General features: G+C 37.1%; 1 protein-coding gene and 1 pseudogene across 2 annotated transcripts in view; both read right to left on the bottom strand.

Moving 5' to 3' along the window:
* The window catches only part of NBEA (neurobeachin), a 740,071-nt gene that overhangs the window by 454,357 nt on the left and 258,512 nt on the right, over positions 1-27,202 (bottom strand). For both annotated transcript variants that reach the window (XM_066236595.1, XM_066236597.1), the window contains exon 33: positions 16,052-16,179. In XM_066236595.1, coding sequence (XP_066092692.1) covers positions 16,052-16,179 — 128 coding nt within the window. The remainder of the gene's footprint in view (positions 1-16,051; positions 16,180-27,202) is intronic.
* LOC136308339 (PHD finger protein 10 pseudogene) lies at positions 3,997-6,361 on the bottom strand (annotated as a pseudogene).

Below are 27,202 nucleotides of genomic sequence, written 5' to 3'. Positions count from 1 at the left end.
TTCTTTTAGCATAATGTCCCCAAGGGTATACCCATGTTGCAGCATGTGTCTGAATTTTCTTCTTTTTTAGACCAAATAATATCACATTTGTTTATCCTCATCTATTGATGGACCTTAAGTTGCTTCTATCCCTTGTCTATTGTAATTAATGTGTACAAATATGTTTTTGAGATATTGCTTTCAATTCTTTTAGATATATAGCCAGATGTGAAACTGCTGATTCATGTGATCATTCTTTGTAAATATTTTGAGGGACACCATACTGTTTTCCACACCGGCTATACCATTTTACATCTCCACAATTGTACACAGTTTCCAGTTTCTCCACATCCTAGCATGTGAATATACTATACTCTATTGTTTCGATAGTAACCATTATAGTGGGTGTGAGGTACTATCTTGTAGGTTTGATATTCTCATTTTTAAATTCTGTGTTTATCTTATATTCCTGACATTAACTATACAGACGTGGTTTGCAAATATTTCTCTGTTTTTCTAGGCTGTCTTTTTACTCTGTTGATTCTGTCCTTTGATACACATAAGTTTAAATTTTTGAAGTACAGTTTATCTCTCTTTTCTTTTGTTGACTATGCTTCTGCTGTCATATCCAAGAATCACGGCCAAATCCTATGTTATAGAGCTTTTCCCTGTGTTTTCTGCTAAGACTTCTAGGTCTTTGACACTTTTGAAATTACTTTTTGCTTATGTTTTAAGGGTAAATGTTCACCTTGTTTGTTTGGCATGTGGATATCTAGCTTTTGAAACATGATTTTTTGACAAGACTGTCCTTTCCCATTGAATGGTCTTGGCACCCATGTCAAAAACCATTTGATCATATACAGGATTTATTTCTGGGCTACAGACTCTATTCCCTTTGTCTAGGGCTATGTTTATTCCAGCACACTATTATGCAACTTTGTAATACATTTTAAAATCAGGAAGCATGAAACCTTCAACTTTGTTCTTTCTCAATATTGTTTAGCATATTTGGGGGTCTTTGAGATTCTATTTAAATTTTAGTATAGATTGAACTATCTTCGAAATACACATCATTGGGATTATTTATTATTATTATTTTTTCACAGAGACAGAGAGAGAGAGAGAGTCAGAGGGATGAGAAGCATCAATCATTAGTTTTTCGTTGCAACACCTTAGTTCATTGATTGTCTTCCCTTATGTGCCTTGACTGTGGTGTTACAGCAGACCAAGTAACCTTGCTCGAGCCAGCGACCTTGGGTCCAAGCTGGTGAGCTTTTGCTCAAACCAGATGAGCCCGCGCTCAATCTGGCAACCTCGGGATCTCGAACCTGGGTCCTTCTGCATCCCAGTCCGACGCTCTATCCACTGTGCCACTGCCTGGTCAGGCACATCATTGAGATTTTGACAGGGATTGTACCAAATCTGTAGATTGCTTTGGATATTATTAACATCTTAATAATTTGTACATCAGATGTCTTCTCAATTATTTGTGTCTTCTTTCATTTCTCTCACCAGTTTTGAAGTTATCAGTGTAAAAATCTTTTACTTTCTTTGTTCAGTTTATTCCAAAGTATTTTATTCTTTTTGATATTGTTGTAAATAGAATTGTTTTCTCAATTTCCTTTGTGTAATTTTCAGTGTTAGTGTACAGAAATGCAACTAAATATCAGGGTGCTGCTTTTGAATTCTACAATGTTGCTGAATTAATTTAATATTTCTATCAGGTATGCTAACAGATTTTACTTTTTCCTTTCCAATTTGAAGGCCTTTCATTTCTTTTTCTTACCTAATTATGTGAAGCAGGCCTTCCAGAACTATGCTGAACAAAAGTGGTAAAAGTGGGATACTTATTTTGTTTCTGATGTTAGGGGAAAAGCTGTCAGTCTCAAGTGTTTCACATATGGCCTTTCTTACGTGGAGGTGGTATCCTTCTGTTTGTTCCTAGTGGAAGTGTTTTTATCATGAAAGGGGGTTGAATTTTCTAAAACGTTTTTTCTGCATCAATTGACATGATCTTGTTTTTTATTCCTTCATTTTGTCTTACACTAATAAACTTCTTATGTCAAACCTTTCTTGCATTCCAGGACTAAATCCCTCTTGGTCATGAGTATAATCTTCTTAATATGAAGCTGAATTTGGATTGCTAGTATTTTGTTAAGAATTTTTGCATCAGTATTCATAATGGATTTTAGTTTGTATTTTTTTAAGTCTTTTTCCAGTTTTAGGAATCAGAAATGCTGGCCTAATAAAATAAGTTTGGAAATGTGCAATTTTCTTCAATTTTCCAGAAGAATCTGAGAAGGACTGGTGTTAATTATTAAACACCTGGAAAAATGCACCAGTGAGGCCACCTAATCCTAGGCTTGGAAGATTTCTTATTACTGATTCGATCTCTTTACTCATTCTGGTCTGTTCAGATTTTCTCTTTCTTCATGGTTCATTATAGATAAGTCGTATGCTTCTAGGATTTTATTCATTTCACTTAGGTTATACTACTGGTTGGCATTTAATTTGTAACAGTATTCTCTTAAAATCCTTGTATGTCTGTAACATAGAATGTAATGCCTTTCTTTTGATTTAAATTTTAGTTATCTAACTTGCCTCTCTTCTGTTCTTGGTTAATCTACCCACAATTTGTCAATTTTGTTAATTTTTACAAGGCATCAACTCTTGGTTTTGTTTATTTTCTCTATTGTTTTTCTATTCTTTGTTTACCTTTGCTCTAATCTTTGTTATTTCCTTTCTTCTGTTAGCTATGTGTTTATTTTATTCTTTTTCTAGTCACTTAAGGTATATATTTAGGTTATTAATTTGGAATCCTTTTGTTAATATAAACTTTTATTGATACAAATTTCCCTATTAGCACTGCTTCTGCCACATCTTGCAGTTCTGGTACTTTGTATTTCAGTTTTCATTTGTCTTAAGATCTCTTCTTGTTTCCCTAGAGAATTTTTCTTTGACCTAACGATTTTTCCCAGAGTTCATTTCCACAGATTTGTGGACTTTTCCAATTTTCTTTCTACTCTTGATTTTTAGATTCATTTCATTATGAACCGAAATGATACTTTGTATGATTCAAATAATTTAAAATGTATTAAAACTTGTTTTGTGGTCTAATCTATAGTCTATCTTGGAAAATGCCCCATGTGAACTTGAGAATAATATCTATTCTGTTGTTGCCTGTTACGTCCTGTTTATGTCTGTTAGGTTCAATTAATTTACAGTGCTGTTCAAGTCATCTATTTCGTTGCTGTTTTTCTGTCCAGCTGTTCCATCCAGTACTGAATGCGGGGAAATTCTCCTACTATTATTGTAGACTATCTATCTGTCTCCCTTCAATTCTGTTGGTCTGCTCTTTAGGTATAAGAACTCCAATGTTTGATGCATATAAATTTGTAATTCTTACATTTTCTCAGTGAATGGACCTTTTTGTCCTTATATAGTGTCCTTCTTTGTCTCTTACAACAGTTTTGTATTGAAAGTCTACTTTGTCTTTATTATTAGTATAGCCATTCCTCCTTCTCTTCTGGTTACTATTTGTATAAAATATATTATTTTTCCCCCACGCTTTCACTTTCTGCGTATGTTTGTGTTTAGATTTAATGAGAGTCTCTTGTGAACAGTATACAGCTGGATACTTATTATTATTATTTTGGTAATACATTCAGCCAATCTGTGCCATCTAATTGGAGCATTTAACACACTTAACATTTTAATTTTGGATAGGGAAGAACTAGCCATTGGGATCTTGTGGATTGTACGCCCTGCAGCATTTGTCCCTTGTTTCCTCTCTCACTGCCTTCCTTTGTATTTATATTTAGTTGATTTTTTTTAAAGTAATATGCTTTGATTCCCTTATTTCCTTATGTGTAAATTTTATAGATTTATTCTTTGTAGTTTTCATGGGGATTACATAAAACATTAAATTTTTAATAACCAATTTTATTTTTTAATTGCAAAAATATTTTATTGGCATAAAAATGAGAATTGTAAATAAATCAGCACTAAATAATTCACTTAAATGCACATTGCTATATTGGGGCATATTTTATCCCCCTTTGCTGTTTTTTCCCTTCTATCCACTTCCCTGGGTGTTGGGGGGACTTGCTGACAATAGTCACAAATTCAGCGACCTGATGAAATAATACCAAGGCTCACACAAAAAAGTGTGACAACCTCTGTAATGCACACCATAGAACATCATTCTCTCTTCATGGTGGGGTTGTCCACATATAATGGAAGCTTTAGATTCTGTACATTGCCATGGGTAGGTCTTAATCATAGAAACAAGCTCATGGTCACATCCAGGCAGGAAAGATGGCCACAGTTAGCACACTGGGAGTGGTGCATAAGGGATTCAGCCTTCCCTTTCTTGTTAGAGTCCTTGCCCTTCAGACAAGTCCCACAGAGAGCTTTTATAATGACCTTTGGCTTGTACCCATGACCTACACAGTACAGAGCATTTGGAAGCATCCTTTCTAGGAGTGGCAGCTTTGTTCTTGGGTCTCTGCCTCTCCTGGCTGTCGGGAAGGCCTTCACCATCAGACACATTGCCAAAGGGCAGTCCTAAGTGCCTTTATTACTCTTTATCTCATCACCTCAACAGTGGTCTGTATCACCTGAGTCTCCATTGCTGTCAGGGTCCAGTAGGGGCTTGTAAACTGCTGTGTTTATCAGCTAATAGACCAGTTCATCCAGTGAGCACCTTTTGTAGCATTCCAGGACCTGTCTGGGAGAAGGCCACTGGGTAGGGACTGACCTTGGTCTGCTCTGTTGGCAACGCTTTGTACTTCCCTTGAGGTGCCCGGATAACATGTGTCTCTAAGTCAGGTAAACTCTTCTTTTCTCCTTGCAATCCAGATTAGGTCACATTGACACTCAGATGCTTTTTTGACAGCTTTGTTAATGTACTCAGGCATTTTGCTGGCTTCAACTTTCTGTGAATTCTGTTGTTGCATTTGTGGATACTCTTTATAATGATCTGTAATTCATTGGCAAACTTTCGCATGTAGAATAACAATATTCAGCATGTTTGGCTGAGTATTGTTTAATCATTTAAATCAGTCACTTTATCACTGATCAATGCTGTTGAACCTGGAGTATACTACATTTTTGTGATGACATTTAACTCTCAGGTAGGGTTTCATCATATGAGACAAATTTTGTCATTCTAGAGTCTTCCGTTCAAAGGAGGTCACACTGAATATTCACTTACTTGTTCCTGAAGTACATAGCATTCTCCTGTCTCATCAGGCAGCCATTTGTACTGTCTCAGGTTTTTGGCTGGATAGCAGCTAAATCTTGGGGGACAGTGCCGTCCCAGGGCCCACCGCCTCCACTACTGTACGACAATCAATTTCAAATCGAAAACTCAAACTGCATACAAAAATTCTACTCCTTTAAATCTCTGCCATTCTCCATATTTTATATTATTGTAAAAAAATACACCTATATATACCATGTACCTATTAACATTGAGTTATAGTTACTTTTATGCTTTTGTTTGTTAAATATTATAAAATAAAGTGATAGTATGATTATACAGGATTTTTTCCACAAACATACCTATACTGGACAACTTTCTATTTTTATATGTCTTCAAGTGATTGTCTAGACCAGCGGTTCTCAACCTGTGGGTCGCGACTCCTTTTGTTTCACCTGGAATGACTTTTTTTTTAAATCAATTCTTCTAGATTAGTGATAATAAATTCCCTCACCTGGGAAATTCTTAAATAGCCAACTCCATTTTCTACTAGTTAGACAATATGTCTGTCAAAAAGTATGATAACAATATAATTCTCTTTCACTTGTAAGTTAATTTGTATTTTTATATGGACACTTGAAATATTTCTATTTTTTCCATTCTTCAAGTCCACTGACTTTACAAGACTATGTCTACACATTGTTCATGTTGGTAATTTTTTCAGATAGTCAGTGTACAATTAAATATAATTTTTAAATTAATTAATAAATTAATTTTTATTAATTTTATTTTTCAATTATAGTGTACATTCACTATTACTATGTATTAGTTTCAGGTATACAGCATAGTAGCTAGACAATAATGTACTTTACAAAGGCTCCCCCTGATATTTCCAGGACCCACCTGGGACTACACAGTTATTACAATATTATCAACTGTATTCCCTGTGCTGTACTTGACATCCTCGGGACTGTTCTGTAACTGCCAATCTGTATTTCCCCACCCTTCACCTTTCACCCATCCTCCTCTCCCATCCCCTCTGCCAACCAGCAGTTTGTTATATGTATACATGAATCTGTTTCTGCTTTGTTTATCCTTTAGATTCCACATATAAGTGATATCATACAGTATTTGTCTTTCTCTTAATTCACTTAGCATAAAACGTCTAGGTCTATCCATGCTGTCACAAATATTAAGATTTTGTACATTTTTGGGGTGGAGTAATATTCCATTGAATATATGTACCACAGTTTTTTAAACTACTTATCTATTATTGATGGGCACTTGGGCTGCTGCCATAGTTTGGCTGTCATAAATAATACTGAAATGAACATAGGGTGCATATATTCTTTCAAATTAGTGTTTTGGGTTTCTTCAAATACATATATACCCTGAAATAAAACTGATAGGTCTTAAGGCACTTCCATTTTTAATTTTTTGATATATCAGGGGAAACACTTTGTAAGTATAATTTTTTGAGATAACTCCATACTGCTTTCCACAGTGGCAGTACCAATCTTCATTCCCACCAGCAGTGCACAGGGTTCTCCACACCCTCATCCACACTTGCTGTTTGTTGAGGTACAGATGAGTGCCACTCTGAGAAGTGTGGCGTGGTACCTCATTGTGCTTTTAATCTGTATCTCTATGATGATTAGTGACATTGAGCATCTATCTTTTCAGGTGTCCATCGGCCATCTGTATGTCCATTTTGAAGAAGTGTCTGTTCAGGTCCTCAGCACATTTTTTTAATTGGACTGTTTGTTTGTTTTTGGTCTTGAGTTATATGAGTTATTTATATATTTTGAATTTTGACCCCTTCTCAGATGTAACATTGACAAATATGTTCTCCCGTTAAGGGGGCTGTCTTTTCATTTTGTTGATCGTTTATTTTTTAAATTTATTCATTGACTTTAGTGAGGAAGAAAAAAGCGAGACTGAAACATCAGTTTGTTATTCCACTTCCTTATGCATTCAGTAGCTGATTCTAGTGTGCACCCTGACCAAAATCAAACCGGCAAACCTGGCATATCAAGATGATGTCCGATCCAAATGAGCTACTTGTCCAGGGCTAATGGTTTCTTTTACTGTGAAAAAACTTTTAGTTTGATGTAGTCGCATTTATTTTTTTCTTTTGTTTCTCTTGCCCAAGGAGATATATAAAAAAAAATATTACTGAGAGAAATATCCAAGATTATGCTGTTTATGTATTCTGCTAGAAAAATATTTTTCTTCTTTTTTTTAACTGTAGGAGTTTCTGAATAACTGATCCTATTATTTTTCTGTTCTTTCCTTTAGTTTTCTTCTTTGGAAACTCTTTCGCATCTTGGATATTCTAAATTTGTCCCTAATCTCTTCTTGCCTCTTCAGCCATTATTTTTTTGAATATTTGACATTTCTCTTCTTATCTTATATTTTTCTCTATCTGAACAGTTTACTTCTTTATTTCTTCTAATTTAGCCTTCATTTCTAAAATTGTTTTCCCCCTGTTGCAAATTCTTCCCTAAGTTCTCTCGCCTAATTTGTGAGATTCTCTAACTTCTGATTTAAATTGTTCTTTCATTTCTGTATCATTTCCTAATGTCTTCTAACTTATTTAGAAACTTTTGATCTTTTTTCTGGCATGCATTCATTTTTCTTATTGTAATATATGGGATTAAGATCCTTTTGCTGGTTACTTTAGGCTTATGTTCAAACTTTTAGATAACTTTCAGGATAGCTTTTTTTCTTTTTTCTTCAGGTTCTAGAGATTCCACTTGTTCATTTTCATGGAGTTTTCAAAACTACGGCAGCCTACTTTTTGAGATATACTAGCTTTGCCTGTCTTCCCCACTTTATTTTTGGACTTTCTCTGAAAGTGGGACTTTGTCTTGGAAAAGAATGTTGCTTGGTTAATTTCTCATGAGACCTAGATGGCTCTAAGACATGGAGGCCTCACCACAGAACCGTCAGACCCTGCTATTATAGTGTGTAAAATCTTCCCTGTTTTAGCAGCTGCTATTAAAATTGGCCCTCCCTGGGTTTTCCAGGGAATATCTGTAGACCAGGATTCTCAGATGCTCTCTTGTTCTCCACCATTTCTCCCATGCATCTGCTGACACCATGAATATCTTGGACCTATAGATGGACTATCCCTACCTAGTCATATTTTGAAGTTCAATGGGATACCTTGTCATTTAGTTTCATTGTAAGCATCCATCTGTTACTGCTAATGGACTAATAGTTATTATCATGGCTAATAGTTATTATTTTACCATCTATGTTTATGTCTATTTTTCATGGAAGAATTCAGGGATATTTAAAAACTATGCCCCCATTGCCATCTAGCCTGAACATGCCATGTACACTTTATTGTATTATTGTAACTGTAAAATAATTTGAAATTATATTTAATATATAATTTTTGAATTAAAATGAACAAATTTTTCTAATTATGTAGCCATATTGTTACTGTAAATGATCTAAGGGTGATAGGAGATTCTTCAGTACGCTCATTCCTTTTATAACATTTCAGTGATGTTCTCTTTTGGTGGACACGAAAATTTCAAGTTATCTGTACATACTTTAAAAACATGCTAGACTTGGAAGTTATAAATATTCTTGAATATTATATGATTTTAATAAAATATTTGTTAATGTCACTAAAACTAGAGTAGACACTTTAGTGACATTTTCAGTACTGTGAGAATTCTTTTCCTAAGATGGTTCAGTTAATATGCAGCTTCTAAAAAGGGCAGACTATGTATTACATTCAACCTTGCCCCTCCCAACCACATCAATCTCACTAATTATAACAGGGAAAGACATCTCACCAAGGTTGAGCCATTGAGATTCTCTCTTGATGAGTAATGACGTATAGTCTGATGATGAAAGATATTTACATTAAAAGCACATTTGGAGTTAAGAATGCATGCTACATTGAGCTGTATTCTGATGACTAAGAAAGTGAAACCAGTCTGGGAGGGAAGTAAAATTATTGAACTGATATACATACAGGGAGAATGAAAACTGGGAAGCTCTGAAGTCACCTTAAGAATTAAAGGGAGCTCTACTGGGTATATACCCCAAAAACTCAGAAACATTGATATGTAAAGACACATGCAGCCCCATGTTCATTGCAGCATTGTTCACAGTGGCCAGGACATGGAAACAACCAAAAAGCCCATCAATAGATGACTGGATAAAGAAGATGTGGCACACATACACTATGGAATACTACTCAGCCGTAAGAAATGATAACATCGGATCATTTACAGCAAAATGGTGGGATCTTGATAACATTATACAAAGTAAAATAAGTAAATCAGAAAAAAACAGGAACTGCATTATTCCATTCGTAGGTGGGACATAAAAGTGAAACTAAGAGACATTGATAAGAGTGTGGTGGTTACGGGGGGAGGGGGGAGAGGAAGAGGGAAAGGGGGAGGGGGAGGGGCACAAAGAAAACTAGATAGAAGGTGACAGAGGACAATCTGACTTTGGGTGATGGGTATGCAACATAATTGAACGACAAGATAACCTGGACATGTTATCTTTGAATATATGTAACCTGATTTATTGATGTCGCTCCATTAAAAAATAAAATTATTTTTTAAAAAAAGAATTAAAGGGAGCACCCTGGTTTCTGATGGCCTTCACCCATTTCCAGGATGCTGAAGTCTAACTGTATTTCAGTTCCTGTCCTTGGATGCTTTGGAAACTTTTGCTGAGCACTTATGGTAATTAAGTTACTTTTAATATTCTTAAGCATTCTCAAGCAAACATATATGCTCACAGACTATAAACACTGATTTTACAAGGTCACTCCATGACATGGGGAAATGAGACAGAGTAAAGGATACCATGCTTACACACACATACACACACACACACACACACACACACACACCCCTAAGCATCTTCTCTTATAATTAACTTAGGTGATTACAGTTTCTTTATTACTAATTACAGCTCTAGGCCCACTGTAGTTCTTAGGCCCCTAAACAAAAATCATCCATGCTAACTCACCTCCTGACAGCAACCAATCTACACTAAACTGGCCCCACTTACTGAAATACAAACTTTATTTTATTTATTTTATTTTTTTTTCATTTTTTCATTTTTCTGAAGCTGGAAATGGGGAGAGACAGTCAGACAGACTCCCGCATGTGCCCGACCGGGATCCACCCGGCACGCCCACCAGGGGCGACGCTCTGCCCACCAGGGGGCGATGCTCTGCCCATCCTGGGCGTCGCCATATTGCGACCAGAGCCACTCTAGCGCCTGAGGCAGAGGCCACAGAGCCATCCCCAGCGCCCGGGCCATCTCTGCTCCAATGGAGCCTTGGCTGCGGGAGGGGAAGAGAGAGACAGAGAGGAAAGCGCGGCGGAGGGGTGGAGAAGCAAATGGGCGCTTCTCCTGTGTGCCCTGGCCGGGAATCGAACCCGGGTCCTCCGCACACTAGGCCGACGCTCTACCGCTGAGCCAACCGGCCAGGGCCCAAACTTTAAATACACTGCTCTCAATGCTTCCTTTACAAGAAGCTCCCCGGTTCCTCTGCGGTGCACTCTCTATCAGGGCAGCAAGGCAAATGTAACAACTTTGGACAAAAAGGTTGTTTTATTATCTTAGGCTGATGGGTTTGATAGTTGCATAAGTACTTACTCTAACATTTATGCAGTAGTCTGCAAATTGAAGATGCAAATTTTTCTTAAAGAAAATGCACTAACCTCCAAAAATCCTTAATTATTGCTTAAAAACATATACATCAAAACTTATGCAAAAATAGCTACATTAATTAGTGACCTTTAAAAGATGTGAACTACACTGATTATTCTAGAATTATACAAGAATAAATTTAACACAGGTTGACTAAAGAAAGTGACACATTTAAAATTTTAAAAAACATAATTTTAGTTTGTATTTTAAAAGCACATAATATAAACTACCAAAGATTATTTCATAAGAAAAAAATTAATTATGTGTGTGACTTAAGAAAAGCTGAATATAAAGTAACACTTAAAAATGCAATACAAATATATTTTATGATTGCTTAAAATAAGTACTTGTCTTGTCTTTTTGTAATACATTAAAATACCTTTAGTTACCTAAATCCAGCTTTTTTCCTACCATATACATATATATGATAAAGTCAAAAGCAATGAGATTTACCATTACTACTATTTTTTAAACGGAACTATTCAATAGCTTGAGTAAAGGTATTTTTATCACGTAAATCTCCTAAGTTCTTCACAACAGTTTTCCAGCTGTTCTCAGAAGAGAGGAACAGTATATGGAATTAGAAAAAGAAGGACAATGAAACTGAGGGGAAAGGAAGGCATAATCAGGAGCACATGTTTAGGATGAGAGAAAGAGCAAGTATTCCCACTGGCTGGGGAAGAACTGGAAGGAACCCTTGTAAGGACAGCAGCTAACGGCATGCACGTCATAATCAATGCTCAGCTGCTCCCCACACCACACAAAATGTTACCCAGCTTCCCTTCATTTCCAAACTTTTTAAAATTAATTTTAATGGGGTGACATTGATAAATCAGGGTACATATGTTCAGAGAAAACATCTCCAGGTTATTTTGATATTTGATTATGCTGCATTCCCATCACCCAAAGTCCAATTGTCTTCCGTCACCTTCTGACTGGTTTTCTTTGTGCCCCTCTCCTCCCCCAACCCTCTCCTCCCCCTCACCCCATAACCCCCATACTCTTTGTCCTGTCTCTGAGTCTCATTTTTATGTCCCATCTATGAATGGAATCATATCGTTATTAGTTTTTTCTGATTTACTTATTTCGCTCAGTATAATGTTATCAAGGTCCATCCATGTTGCTGTAAATGATCCGATGTCATCATTTCTTATGGCTGAGTAGTATTCCATAGTATATATATACCAAAGCTTTTTAATCCACTCGTCCTCTGACGGACACTTGCGCTGTTTCCAGATCTTCGCTATTGTGAACAATGCTGCCATAAACATGGGGGTGCATTTCTTCTTTTGAAACAGTGCTATGGTGTTCTTGGGGTATATTCCTAACAGTGGAATAGCTGGGTCAAAAAGCAGTTTGATTTTTAATTTCTTGAGGCATCTCCATACTGTTTTCCACAGTGGCTGCACCAGTCTGCATTCCCACCAGCAGTGCAGGAGGGTCCCCTTTTCTCCACATCCTCGCCAGCACTTATTCTGTGTTATTTGGTTGATGAGCGCCATTCTGACTGGTGTGAGGTGATATCTCATTGTGGTTTTAATTTGCATTTCTTTAATGATTAGTGATGTTGAGCATTTTACCTTATCAAAAATTATTAGCAAAATAAAAAATTGATTCAAGCACAAGGAAAAAAAATACTGAATATTATATACCAGATTCTAAGTTAGGCAATGTTAATATAAACAATGAGATTCATTCTATTCACAAGTGAAAAATAATTTTATTAATTTGTATAAATAAAATGTCATAGGAGCACAGAAAAAAGACATTAATTTGGCATAAGAAACCTGAAATGGGACTCAAAGGTTGAGAATAATTTAGGAGACAGACAAAAGGAGAAAGATCCAGAGCAGAAGAAAAGGTTGTACAAAAGAAGAAAACATGATAAGGCAGAACTTGTTTGCACGTTTAAGGAACGGCTGCTATACCATGAGGATGGCAAGGAGAGCTGAGTCTGAAAAAGATGGCTATGACAAACTGTGAGTGACACCAAATGTTGTTCCATCATATAGCAGAGGTCTCTGGACTAGATGAACTGGAAAAATATGAAGGACCGTATCTTAAGGTTGTCAATTTTATACTTTGCCAAGTAAAGGTATTTAAAAAATGAAACTCAAACCCTAAATTCTGGCCCGGCCAGATCAATCAGTGAGGACATCGTCCAGAAGTGCAGAGGCTGCTGGCTCGCTCGCAGGTCAGGGTACACACAGGAGCAGACTGGTGTTCCTGTGTCTCTTTCTCCCTTTCTCTCTCTAAAATCAGTAAATATAAAAAACCCTAAGATCTACCATTTTCTATCATTTTATTAAGAAAAATAATTTTTATATCAAAAGAATATGAAAATTACACCCACAGTGTCTTAAAAATAGGATATATTAAAATTAAGGGATATCTTGAAATGCAGAAAATTTTAAAAATAAAATTGTATTCTGTCTGGTGAACACAAAGTTAACTTTCAATACAGAACTTGTTCCAATGTTTCATTTTTAGCACAGTCACTTTTTAAAAATTCAAGTGGCATATTCTTTTTTTTTTGTGACAGAGACAGAGGGAGACATAGAGAGGGACAAGCTACAGACAGGAAAGCAGAGAGATGAGAGGTATCAATTCATCGTTGCAGCACCTTAGTTGTTTGATTGCTTTCTCATATGTGCCCTGACAGGAAGCAGGGAATCTATAGCAGGGCAAGTGACCCCTTGCTGAAGCCAGCGACCTTAGGCTCAAGCTGGTGAGCCTTGCTCAAACCAGATGAACCTGCACTCAAGCTGGCGACCTCAGGGTTTTGAACCTGCGTCCTCTGCGTCCCAGTCCATGCTGTATCCACTGCGCCACCGCCTGGTCAGGCAAAACTGGCGTATTATTAACATTCTTTCAACTCCATTCCAAATATGTGAGGTGAACTTAGACAAGCGCAAGGAAATTGATTTCCATTACCGAGCCATCTCTCCTACCTTCTCTCTGAAGTGCTGGGAGGAAATGAGAAATAGTCCAGCTGTCTGGTCATGGAAAATTCTGAAAAGGGGGCAGCATATGGGGGGTCCTGACAGACCATCATATAGCAGTTAACAAGTTACCTGACACCAATTCCTTACATTTTAAAAGCGTCATGAACTGTCACTTAGGAGCCAGTAATCTGAGTCTTATTACTTAAATTCTCCTTTGCTTTGACCACTGGGAAACTTCGTGCTGTTTTAAAAACAGTCCAGAACCCACTGTTGGCATTGCCGCATAACTAAATTTATTTTGTGTTTATTTTAGTAGGTCTTTTATTATTATTATTATTTTTTGGTATTTTCTGAAGTGAGAAGTGGGGAGGCAGAGAGACAGACTCTCGCATACGCCTGATCAAGATCCACCCGGCATGCCCCCTAGGGGGCAATGCTCTCCCCATTGGGGCGTTGCTCTGTTGCATCCAGAGCCATTCTAGCACCTGAGGCAGAGGCCACAGAGCCATCCTCAGCACCCGGGCCAACTCTGCTCCAGTGGAGCCTTGGCTGCAGGAGGGGAAGAGAGAGATAGAAATGAGAGGGGGAAGGGTGGAGAAGCAGATTGTCACTTCTCCTGTGTGCCCTGACAGGGAATCAAACCCGGGACTTCCAAATGCCGGGCCGACACTCTACCACTGAGCCAACTGGCCAGGGCCTATTTTAGTATGTCTTTAGGAATCATAATTTCTCCTGTAAATTTGTCACATCATTTTAGGAAAAGATACACATAAATACAGAAATGTAAAATATTATGAGGAAAAATTTAGGATTTATTTCTTCAATAATGCTTACTGAATTTCTTTCTCACTATAAAAGCAACACAGGAAAAGTCACTACACTGACTGTGCTCTGTGCAGCTCACCTCCTTAGCTCTTTGCTCAAATACAACTTTCACTATTGCCCTATTTAAAAATCAATCACCATCCTTAAAACAGCAATATCACCCTGTCATTTCTATAATTCCAATCCCTAGTGCGGTACTTATCCGTTCATATGGCATTTATCAAGTTTTAACATTCTACATGACGAATCTTTATGCTGAACACTTACTTATTGTCTCCTTGCTAGAATATAAGCTCCACAATGCAAGGATCTCGTCTGTTAGTTACTGGTACATTCCAAGTGCCTAAGGGAGCACTTAACCTAGAGCAAGAACTCAGCATCTTTTTAAAAAATGAACAGACTACCATCAGTTCTAAAAGCCTTATATGCATTATATTATAATTTAATCCTCACAAGAGTCCTGGGAGGGAGGTGCTATCACTGACTGCATCTTATAGAAAAGAACTAAGATACAAAATAGCCAACTAAGTCTCATAAGGTCATAGAGCTAAGAAAGTGGTGGAATAAGGATTTAAACTCAGCACAGTTATTAAATACTACTGTCCCTTTAACAGAAACAGATATGCAAAAGCACTTGAGACATGATACAACAGGCACAGGAGAGCTTCTATAGTAAATAGAAAGGGAAAAGCAAAAAACACATGAGAATTCTAAATCCAGGAAATGGCACATAAAACCATTCATCACTCATAGGTTCCTCTAGATGTTGATTACCGTTTTCTGAATTTCATGAATATTCATGAAACAAAACTTGTTTAAAATAAACCTCTAGATAATACTTTTTCAAAGATCCTCTCCTATTAAGTGCATAAATGAAATCTTCGTTACAGTTCATTTACCTTCTGTACCTTCTCACTCCACTTCAGCTACTGTTGAGGAAAAGACAGCAGCTTCATCAACTCCTAGTAAGGTACTTCTTTACATTTTCTCAGTTAAGGATTCTCATATACCAAATGTTATGGGAATAAGTAAAGTCACTTTACGAAGCCTGGCTGTTGGAATGAAATTGTACAGATCCCTGCTTAGTACACATGGCACCCTAATAAAGGGAAACCAAGCAGCCCTGATAGATTAGGGTTGTAAGAGCCAGTGCCTCCCATTCCAACAGTTTTCAGAGTTTTTCATGCTGTTATTAGCTGTGCAATAACACTGCCTGTACAAACATGTTTTATAAAAAAAAGAACAAGGAAAAAGTACATATGAGTATCTTATTAGAATTTGTAAAAGCAATGTCTTTACATCCTTTTGGTAATAAATATTCCTCCAGAAGTACAAATTATGCCATGATTAATAGAAACATTACAGAAAAATAAAATAATTACAATAGAGAGAGAAACCATACCTTCTATCAAAAGTTCTTGTCCATGACTGCCAAGAAGTGTGCGAGATAGGAATGGGGCAAAGTCTACAAAAATTTCACGAAGAAGAGGAGCAACTTTTTCTAAAGCTCTTTCAAGTTTTGCAGTGATGCTGTTGAAATTAAGACATAAAGACTAGTAAATATAATTCAAAACAAAAAGTGAAATAAACTTTACTTCTAAGTTAAAATCTTTAAAAATTATAAAAGTCCAATTCTAACCCACGGAATAATAACATGTCATGTAGAAAGAACACCGTACAATTTCACAGCGGTCATAAATCTAGTCAAAAGCCTGCAGCTGAATTAGGATGACTGTAAAATGAGAAGGAATAAGGGTGCTGTATCCTGCAAGGGCTGCAGACCCCATGCATAGTTCAAGGAGTTCAAGGAAAGATCTTGAATGTCTTCTTTGTCTATCCTTCTATACCTCAAAGGAAATTGTTTCTGAATACTTACTACATTGTGCCAATAATAAAGAACTAACTCTTGATCTCAAGAGTTCCCTGAAAATTCCCTCAAAAGTTAAACAAATTAGAGAATAACCAGAATTCAGTGTAATGCAATTGAGTTGTTTTGCTAAAGTAGGCATGTTCCATTTCATAAACCCAATCCCTACATAATGATTTTCATTATTCATTGAAGTTTTAAGTTATACGCCCTTCTATAAGAACTGTTGGACATCCTTAAGAACACCTTGAGTAGTATATGTGTAAGAAAAGCATGGTAAAGAAGGTAACTCTGCTCAAACAAGTGTTTGGACTGGAGTGCTGGTCCTACCCCAGGCTACCAGGATGATCATGGGACACTAGACTTCTTATGCTTGAAAAGGAAGATGACTATGGTGACTATGCAGTGAGGATTACAGGAGTGGGTAGAGTACATAACTCTTATAATGTCTGGTTTGAATAAAAACACCTATACTTACCTTTATACATGATTCATATATTTTAAAAATTCAATTTATAATATTAGATGATCATTTCCTAATTTTACACAGAAGATGTACACAATAAGGAATTAAACAATATTCCAAAATAATAAAAGTTCTGCCACAATGCTATGTAACATTTTTGTTACATATGAGGAAAATATAATGACCAAAAGGTAATTAATCACAGAATAATTTGCAATATATTACTAATATTTAAAACTAAACTACTACATTTGTTTTAAGCAATTAAACGACTAAATAGGAATAGGAAATAACCCAGGCATGCTTCTTTCCTGTCCTGGAAACAGTATCATCTGAGTCCTTGGTGTATACACAGCCTCACCATTAACACTTCTATTTGACTTGGTCTTCTTATCTGAGGAGACAGTCTCAGAAAAGGAGACTCAGCAAGGAAACTCAGGTGTAAGTAAGTCCATGCACATACACTAAAGACGACATTCTGGAGAAACAGCTGTAGGCAGGAAAAAAGCTTGGGTGGGACTTCCAGACTTGCCGAAGGTGAAGAGCGTTCAATATTCTCCCTTACTCTGTTATTCCTGAAGCAAGATGATGATTCTCATCTGTTTGTGTAGACCGGAATCCCATTCAAGTCCTACTCAAGCACAGACTCCAAAAACTCCACTCCCAGTATTCCTGACTCAGCAGTTTGGGGTGTTCTGTGAGAACGGTACTTGTAACAAATTTTCAGGTCTAATTACTGTTGATCTAGAAAACACACCTGGGGAATAACTGTTTTAATGAAAGTATTTACTACTGGTAAATTGTAATAAAACAGGAAAGGAAAAGCTGCCCAGAATCATAGAATAACCATAAGTTATTCTTAGTGAATACAGGCAGCACCTCTTTTTGGATCTACTATTTCATTCACTACTTCCAACTCTCCAGGACCATCTCCTATGACTCTTTCCTCTCCTGAGGAAACAGAATGGGAAGCATGAACCCATGAAAAGGAGAAAAGAAAACTAGATAGAATCATTAGTTTGTTTCTGCAGTGGAAGTTTGAATAAAGGGTGAAGTTAATTTTATTTAATATTAATTAATGCGTATAAAATTACTTTAGAAAAATTGTGAATTTACATAGCTTCATATCATAGTTATACTATTGGATTGCAATATACTTCTATTTAATAAAATCCAAGAACATTTTTTTCCTAGCTTAAAGCTTTTTTTTCTATATTTTCCAGATTTATGTATGATACTATTATTGGTGATTTAGTTAATATGAAATGGAAATTAGCCAAAGAAACTAAGTACATGTGTATATATAAATAGCTTTATACCCACCTATATCATCTAGCAAATAAACCCAATTATTTTAAAAAGACATTGTGCCTAGTGTTATTTCAATTCTCATCTGAGAGAAACAAACAATAAAAAACTCCTCTTCTACCAACTGTAAGGCATACATGAAAAATTTATCAGGCAACACGTAAAAAAGTTTTTTTTTAACATTTTAACAACAGAGTACTCCTTGGCCTTGTGTCCTATAAAAATAAATGAATTATTCACTTCACTTTTATCTTAAAAATAGAAGTAACATTTAATTGTCAGAAAAATAAACAAGGTTCTGTGAAAAATTATTTTGTAAGAAAAAATTTAATAGTATCTTTTTAGTTTTATTTGAAAGTTTATTTTCATTTATTTAAAAAAACATTCATTCAGTTCAAGGAATGTTATACATAGAAATCAGACAAGAGTGCACTAGATGAGGAATGTGCTCTACACATTCTTGAGTGAGGTTTATAACCTTAATACTCTAGGAAGTTATTCATAGTTGGGAAAGTTCTTGGGTCCTAAATGAATAATTTGTCAACTCTAAGCTGAAATGCATTCTCTCAAGTTATCCATTTCTCTCTTCTCACTGTATACTTTTCATTTCCTTCTGCTTATGATGGTATTTTTTATTTTTCTTGATAGGAAGAGCAAATTCTTTTAAGAAAGAGAATTGCTGACTTTTATGAAGAAAATTACTGTTGCAACTTGGGAAATTTATCAACTATTCTAATATAATTAACATTCGATGAAAATAAAGATGTTTCGAATAAAAGTCTATAGCTCCAATCCCTGTATTAACACAATATGACTTAGAACTCTGACCAGGTATCTCAGTTGGTTAGAGCATTGTCTCAATAAGCAAAGATGCAGGTTCGATCCCTGGTCAGGACACAGAAAAGAATCAACTAATGAATGCATACATAACAACAAATCGATATTTCTCTCTTTCAAATAAATAATAAAATAATGACTTAAAACATAAGTTTATTTTTACAATTTAAAAACATAATTATTTGTCTTTACTTACATTAAGAAAATCTCATTTACAGAGATTTATAGATTTTAAGAAATTTGAATAAAAATAAAATTAACCCACAGGAGAAGAAATGTCATAAAAACATATGGCTGCAATGATTAAATCTTACCAAATATAGCTGGCCTGGAGACGTATCCAAGGCCAAGGTGATTCTAAATAAATGAATCGGCAGAAAAAAAGTAAGATTTCTATCTTGTTTTCTTTTTTTAACATATGTATTGTTTTTTAATTTTTAAATGATTTTATTTATTCATTTTAGAGAGGAAAGAGAGAGAGAATGAGAGAGATAAAAAGCAGGATGAGAAGGAAGCATCAACTCCCATATGTGCCTTGACCAGGCAAGTCTGGGGTTTCAAACTGCTGACCTCAGCGTTCCAAATTAATGTTTTATCCACTGCACCACCACTGATCAGGCATCTCTTTTTTTCTAAATAAATCTGCTATCATATGAAGTGCTGATTATTTTCAAATGTTTTATGTTTTAGAATTCTAGAAAAACAGAGTAATTCTACGTTTTTAGGACATTGCTTATATTGTGAAGTGCATTTTAATAAGCTTCCTTATGTTAGTGCTACTATTTAAAATTATAATTTTTATTTACTTTTGATTTTAATTTTTTGTATTCTTCTAGGTCCTATGCATAATGTGAAAACACTTAATAATTTCATTTGGTATGCTAAATTTATTAAATTTCATCTTAATTTCTTAAATCATACAAATTAATAGGTAGATGTATAAATAAAACCTAGAATAAAAATAAGTACTCATTTACCCTTAAGCAATGCACCTAAAAGATGTGGCTTAAGGGAGAAAAACATGGCAACAGAGTAGGTGGACGTTCCAACTGCCACCTCCCAGGAACAAATTGGATTACACCTTAATTTAAGAACAATCACCTTGAAAAACCAACTTTGGACTAAAGGAAGAAGAGTTTATAACCAAGAATCACAGAAGAAGCCACACCAAGACTGGTAAGAAGGACAGAGACGCAGAAAGGGCTACAATGCTCCCAGGAGCAAGCAGTGACTGAAGGTCTGGAGGGACTATCACCGTGGCAAGGGTCACCCTGAGAGGTATGGGTCCTCAGTCCTAGGCCCAGAGTCCCAGCCTAAAGCCCCAGACCTAAAAGCCCCAGATCACACAGTACTTTGTGGTGAAAAGAGCTGGGTTTCTGTCTGTGAGAAAGAGACTGAGCTCTCGGAGATGCAGGCTCTATCTTAAAGGGCCAGCACAAAAATCTCGTTCACAGCCACTTACTCGGGGCTCCAGTAGAGGGAGAGCTGAGAGGACTAGAGTTGCATGAAGGAAGTGTGAAGTTGGTGGCCCAGGGAGAGACATTATAGGGGATGGACACCAGAACCCCTGTACTGAGTCAATATCCAGTACTGCAGTCACCATATTTCTTGGGTGGAGCAGTAGTAACCTCTGAGTGGCACCAGCCAGGAGAGAAGCAACTATTCCACCCTTGGTAGTCTCTCCTGCTCCAGTCATGGCAACTGGGTAGTGCTGAGAAGCCAGGAGGCATGGGTGTGTCAGTGACTCCTTTTTCTGGTATTGAGGCAGGAGCTATCCTCCCCACACACTCCTAAGTCTAGGACTGACAATTTCACCTCACAGGAGACTCAGTAGAAACTGTCCAGAATGCAAGCAGGCTATACCTCTGGGTCTCAGAGGCCATACCCACCAGACTCCTGGTGCCACACCCTACTAAGGTCTGTGAAAAAAGTCTGAACAGAATGACACCTGCGGCCAAGGGTGGAGTGACACCCACCACCCTTCCTAATCCATGAATTCCCTCCGGTTCAATAATCTAGCAGAAGTTTTTTTAGTGGCCAAGCCCAAAAGACAGCCAGCAGACAGAGGCTGAAGGAGGCAGAACTCAGGAAACCTTGGCCTTTTAAGAAAACTTCCATCAGGCCCAGTGTGGGTAAAAGCCAGCCTAGGTGAGCAGCTTGATATGTCTTGGTGCACCTGGGCCCAGCAGAGGCAGCCACAAACTCTAGATTGCTTGTAGCTCCAAGAAGGTTGCTGAGGGTCAGTCAGGGACAATATTTCCCACTGGATTGGACTGGGTTTCTCCTTCTAGGGAGGCCCAGGGTTGGCACAAACAGTGGCCAACTGTGATGAGCATCAGTTCAGGATCTAACAACTCTTGTAGTGGGGTATCCTAAGGAAGAGCTCTTCACACTGGGCCCAGCTGAGCTGAGTTCTGCTTTCTGTGATCAGCACCCGCACAGCAGCTCATGTGCATTGTTTAGGGTGGAGCTTCACAGTCAGCCAGCCAGGGTGCTAGATAGCCTATACTGCTGGGCTAGATTCCAATAGGGGAAGGGAGAGAGGCTTGGAGTATGAACATTTAAACTGTGGGTCACTGTAGATCTATATTAAAATCTGGTAGAAGAGCTTAGCTCCTTTCTTGGGGGAGCACAGTCAGCCCCAGGAGAGGACTCTCTCAGTCATCCTCCCTGAGACCAGGGTCTCACCAGCTGTAAGAACTTCTGCAGAGGGGACTGTCGGCCCTACTTTGATCTGAACATGCTGCTCATCTTGCTGGGAAGAAATAAAATTAGAGTATCCAGCAGAGGCTGAATGATTAGGGTATGGAGTAGGGTCACACTCCCCATACTGAGCTACTAACCAAGACACCCCTGAAGGAGGAAATCCCAGTAACATTGTATTCCCAACATCAGCTGACCTAACCCAACAAGATTGCAACCTGCAGATGAGATGGTTGGGTGAGGTCAGTCTAGGCCCATACTAGTCTTTCTACAGAAGACTCTGTGGGAAGACCAGGCAGCTGCAAGAGGAGGAGGAACAGCTAAAAAGTGGAGACAAATTACAAAGCTTAGAGCTGTTAAGGTGCTACTGTCATCTCTAAGTAGTAGGAAGCTAATCCTTTTACAAAGGTTGGCCCTTCCCACACTACCCAGGCACTGAAAACACAGCAGACACAAACAGCAAAACTTGCAGTAGATACAGACAGGTAGCCCACAGCAGGATACAATCAACAACTGACACCGACCCAAGAAGATCTAGAACCAACACAACTGGTAGTGGGTGGCAGACAGCACCAACCCTAGACTCTGCTAGCTACACAAACAGCATGCCAAAAGGAAGAGTTTAGCAGGCACCAGACACTATGGAGAGCAAATACATCCAACAGTACAGACACTGTACAGTGTGTCATAAAAACATGGTCAATGTTGACCCTTAGAGCCAGCCAGCCTAAAGAAATAACTGTACCCATGAAAGAACCAAATGCATTCAACACTCACAAACAACAAGAAGGAAAATAGAACCTTCAAGAATCATTCCTAGAACAAGAAAAACAGGTTGGCTGGAAGGTCAGTACCACCAAGCCATCTTTATCATAAAGACACCACAAAAACTTCAGTCAGACAGTGTTACCTAATACACAGACAAAATGGGCAAACAAAGAAATGCGAGTCAAATGAATCAACAACAGAAATTCCCAGAAAAAGAAATAAATGAGATGGAAGTAACCAAACTATCAGATGCAGAGTTTAAAATAATGATATTTAGGATGCTCAAGGATCTTAGAGCAGCAATGAATGGACATAATGAAAACATAAATAAAGAGATAGCAAGCATCTAAAAGGACATTGAAGTCATAAAAAAGTACGAGTCAGAAATCACAAATGCAATATCAGCAATGAAGGCTACACTAGAAGGAATGAACAGCAGGCTTGATGAAGCAGAGGACTGAATCAGCGATTTAGAAGACAAGATAAACAGAAGCAGAGCAGCAAAATATAAAGAGTCACAAAAGGACTGAGGAAAGTCAAAGAGACCTCTGTGACAACATGAAGAGAAACAATATCGGCATCATAGGGGTTACTGAAGGAGAAGAGAATGAACAAGGGATAGAGAACTTGTTTGAAGAAATCACAGCTGATAATTTCCCTACATTGATGAAGGAAAAAGTTACACAAGTTCAAGAAGCACAGAGAATTCTGTTAAAAAGGAACCCAAGGAGGACTACACCAAGACACATCATAATTAAAATGCCAAAGTTAAGAAACAAAAAAAGAATACTAAAAGCTGCAAAAGAAAAGCTGTTAATAATTACAGAGGAACCCCCATAAGAATTACATCCAACTTCTCAACAGAAACACTTTAGGGCAGAGGGATTGGGAAGAAATATTCGAAGAGATGCAAAACAAGAACCTACAACCAAGACTACTTTACCAAGCAAGGCTATTGTTTAAAATTGAAGGTGAAATAAAAAACTTCGCAGACAAAAAAACCCCCCAAAACTCAAGGAATTCAGTACAACCAAATGTTAAGGAAGTTGTAATAAAAAGGGAAAAGAAAAAAAAAAAAGAGATTGAGAAAAAGAGGAATGTAGATTTAAAGAATAAAAAGGGAATAAATAAGTACCTGTAAATAATAAACTTAAATGTAAATGGATTAAACGTTCTAATGAAAAGACATAGGGTAGCTGCATGGACAAGAAAACAGGACCCGAGAAGACCAGGTGGTGGCGCAAAGGATAGAGTGTCAGACTGAAACACAGAAGACCCAGGTCGAAGCCCTGAGGTCACCAGTTTCAGTACAAGCTAACCTGGTTTGAACCCAAAGCCACTGGCTTGAGCAAGGGGTCATTTGATCTGTTGCAGCCCCTGTTCAAGGCACATATGAGAAAGCAAACAATGAACAACTAAGGTGCTGCAACAAAGAACTGATGCTTCTCATCTCTCTTCCTTCCTGTCTGTCTGTCCTATCTGTCCCTCTCTCTGTCTCTGTCACAAAAAAATTTAAAAAAGGAAAACAGGACCCATACATATGCTGTCTACAAGAGACCTACCTCAGAATAAAAGATACACATAGACGGAAAGTGAAGGGATGAAAAAAAGTATTTCACACAAATGGAAATGAAAAAAAAAGCTGGGGTAGCAATACTTATGTCTAACAAAATAGACTTTAAAACAAAGGCTATATAGTAAGGGACAAAAAAGGTCACTACATAATGACAAAAAGAGCAATGCAACAGGAAGAAAGATGACCATTGTAAATATTTATGCACCAAATATAGGATCATCTTACTATATAAAGCAGATTTTGATGGACATAAAGGATGAGATCAACAGCAATACTATAATAGTAGGGGATTTCAATACCTCACTAACATCAATGGATAGATACTCAAGAAAAAAAATTAACAAAATAACAGCACTTTAAATTTTTTTTTATTTATTCATTTTAGAGGGGAGAGAGAAAGGGAGAGAGAGAGAGACAGAGAGGGAGACAGAGAGGAGAGAGAGACAGAGAGAGAAGGTGGGGAGGAGCTGGAAGCATCAACTCCCATATGTGCCTTGACCAGGCAAGCCCAGGGTTTTGAACTGGCAACCTCAGCATTTCCAGGTCAATGCTTTATCCACTGCGCCACCAAAGGTCAGGCAAAGAAACAGCATTTTAAAAGACACACTAGATCAACTGGATTTAAAAGAAATCTCCAGAACCTTTCACTTCAAAGCAGCAGAATATACATTCTTTTCAAGTGCACATGGTACATTTTCTAGGATAGACCACATGTTAGGACACCAAACGAGTTCAATAAATTTAAAAAGATTGAAACCATATCAATCATCTTCTCGGATCACAATAATATGAAGCTAGAAATCAACTACAATAGAAAAACTGAAAAATATTTAAACACTTGGTGGCTAAATAGCATGTTATTAAATAATGAATGGGTTGACAAGTATTGATAGATAAAGGAAGAAGTAAAAAATTTCCTTGAAACTAATGATAACGAACATACAACAACTCAAAACCTATGGGATACAGCAAAAGCAGTCCTGAGAGGGAAATTCATAGCATTACAGGAGTACCTTAAGTAGCAAAAAAAAAGTTCAAATCCTGTATCTGAAAGAAATAGAAAAATAACAACAAATAAAGCCCAAAGGAAGTAGAAGAAAGAAAATAACAAAGATCAGAACAAAAATTGATGACATACAGGCTAAAAAACCAATAAAAAAGATAAGTGAAACCAAGAACTGATACTTTGAAAAAGTAAACAAGATTGACAAACCTTTAACCAGACTCATGAAGAAAAAAAGAGGACTCAAATAAATAAAATTAGAAATGAAAGTGGAGAAGTAACAACTGACATTGCAGAAATACAAATGATTTTAAGAAAACACTATGAAGATCTATAGGCCAAAAAATTGGACAACCTAGATGAAATAAACAAATTCCTAGAAATATAAAATCTTCCAAAACTCAATCTGGAAGAATCAGAAAACCTAAACAGACAATTACAACAAATGCAATGGAAACAGTTATCAAAAAACTCCCAGCAAACAAAAGTCCTGGACCAGATGGCTTCAAAGGTAAATTTTACCAAATATTAAAAGAAGAACTAACATCTTTCCTTCTTAAAATATTTCAAAAAATTCAAGAGGAGAGAAAACTTCAAAGCTCTTTTTATGAGGCAAGCATTGTCCTCATTCTAAAACTAGGTAAAAACACTACAAAGAAAGGAAACTATAGGTCAATATCCCTGATGAACTTAGATGCTAAAATTCTCAACAAAATTTAACAAACTAGATCCAGCAATACAAGAAAATAATCATACATCATGATCAAATGGGATTAATTCTGGGGAGGCAAGGCTGGTACAAATTTTGGCAAATCAACAAATGTGATTCATCACATAAACAAAAAGGAAGTATAAACATCACATGATAATATCAATAGATGCAGAAAAAACATTTGATAAAATCCAGCACCCATTTATAATCAAAACTCTCAGCAAAGTGGGAATACAGGGAACATACCTCAACATAATAAAGGCCATCTATGACAAACCCACAGCCAACATCATACTCAATGGGCAAAAATTGAAAGCAATCCCCTTAAGATCAGGAACAAGGCAGGGGAGCCCCCTTTCACTACTCTTATTCAACATAGTGCTGGAAGTCCTAGCCACAGCAATCAGATAAGAAGAAATGAAAGTCATCCAAATTGGAAAAGAAGAAGTAACTTTCATTATTTGCTGGTGTAATGATACTGTACACAGAAAACCCTAAAGTCTCAGTCAGAAAACTACTAGAACTGATAATTCAGCCAGGTGGCAGGATATAAAATTACTATTCAGAAATCAGTGGCATTTTTATACATCAACAATAAACTGTCTGAAAGATAAATTAAGGAAACAATACCCTTTACTATTGCAACAAAAAAAAAATTAAGTACCTTACAGTAAATTTAACCAAGGATGTAAAAGAGTTGTACTCAGAAAATTATAAAACGTTGATAAAAAAACCAAAGAACATACAAACAATTGGAAGTATATACCGTGTTCATGGATAAGAACATAATTAAAATGTCTATATTACCCAAAGTAATCTATAAATTCAAAGCAATTCCTATTAAAATACCAATGACATACTTCAAATAAATAGAAAAAATATTCCAAAAATTTACATGGAACCAAAAAAGAACATGAATAGCCTCAGAAATCTTGAAAATGAAGAATAAAGGGAGAGGTGTCACACTTCCTGATATCAAGTTATACTACAAGGCCATTGTAATCAAAACAGCTTTGTGGCCCTGGCCGGTTGGCTCGGTGGTATAGTGTCGGCCTGGCGTGCGGAAGCCCCGGGTTCGATTTCTGGCCAGGGCACACAGGAGAGGCGCCCATCTGCTTCTCCACCCCTCCCCCTCTCCTTCCTCTCTGTCTCTCTCTTCCCCTCCCGCAGCTGAGGCTCCATTGGAGCAAAGTTGGCCCGGGCGCTGGGGATGGCTCCTTGGCCTCTGCCCCAGGTGCTAGAGTGGCTCTGGTCACGACAGAGCGACACCCTGGATGGGTAGAGCATCGCCCCCTGGTGGGTGTGCCGGGTGG

The sequence above is a fragment of the Saccopteryx bilineata genome, chromosome 6 (assembly GCF_036850765.1).
Source record: "Saccopteryx bilineata isolate mSacBil1 chromosome 6, mSacBil1_pri_phased_curated, whole genome shotgun sequence".
Lineage (NCBI taxonomy): Eukaryota > Metazoa > Chordata > Mammalia > Chiroptera > Emballonuridae > Saccopteryx > Saccopteryx bilineata.
The sequence above is the reverse complement of the archived record's forward strand: the minus strand, read 5'-3'. Positions and strand labels throughout refer to the sequence as shown.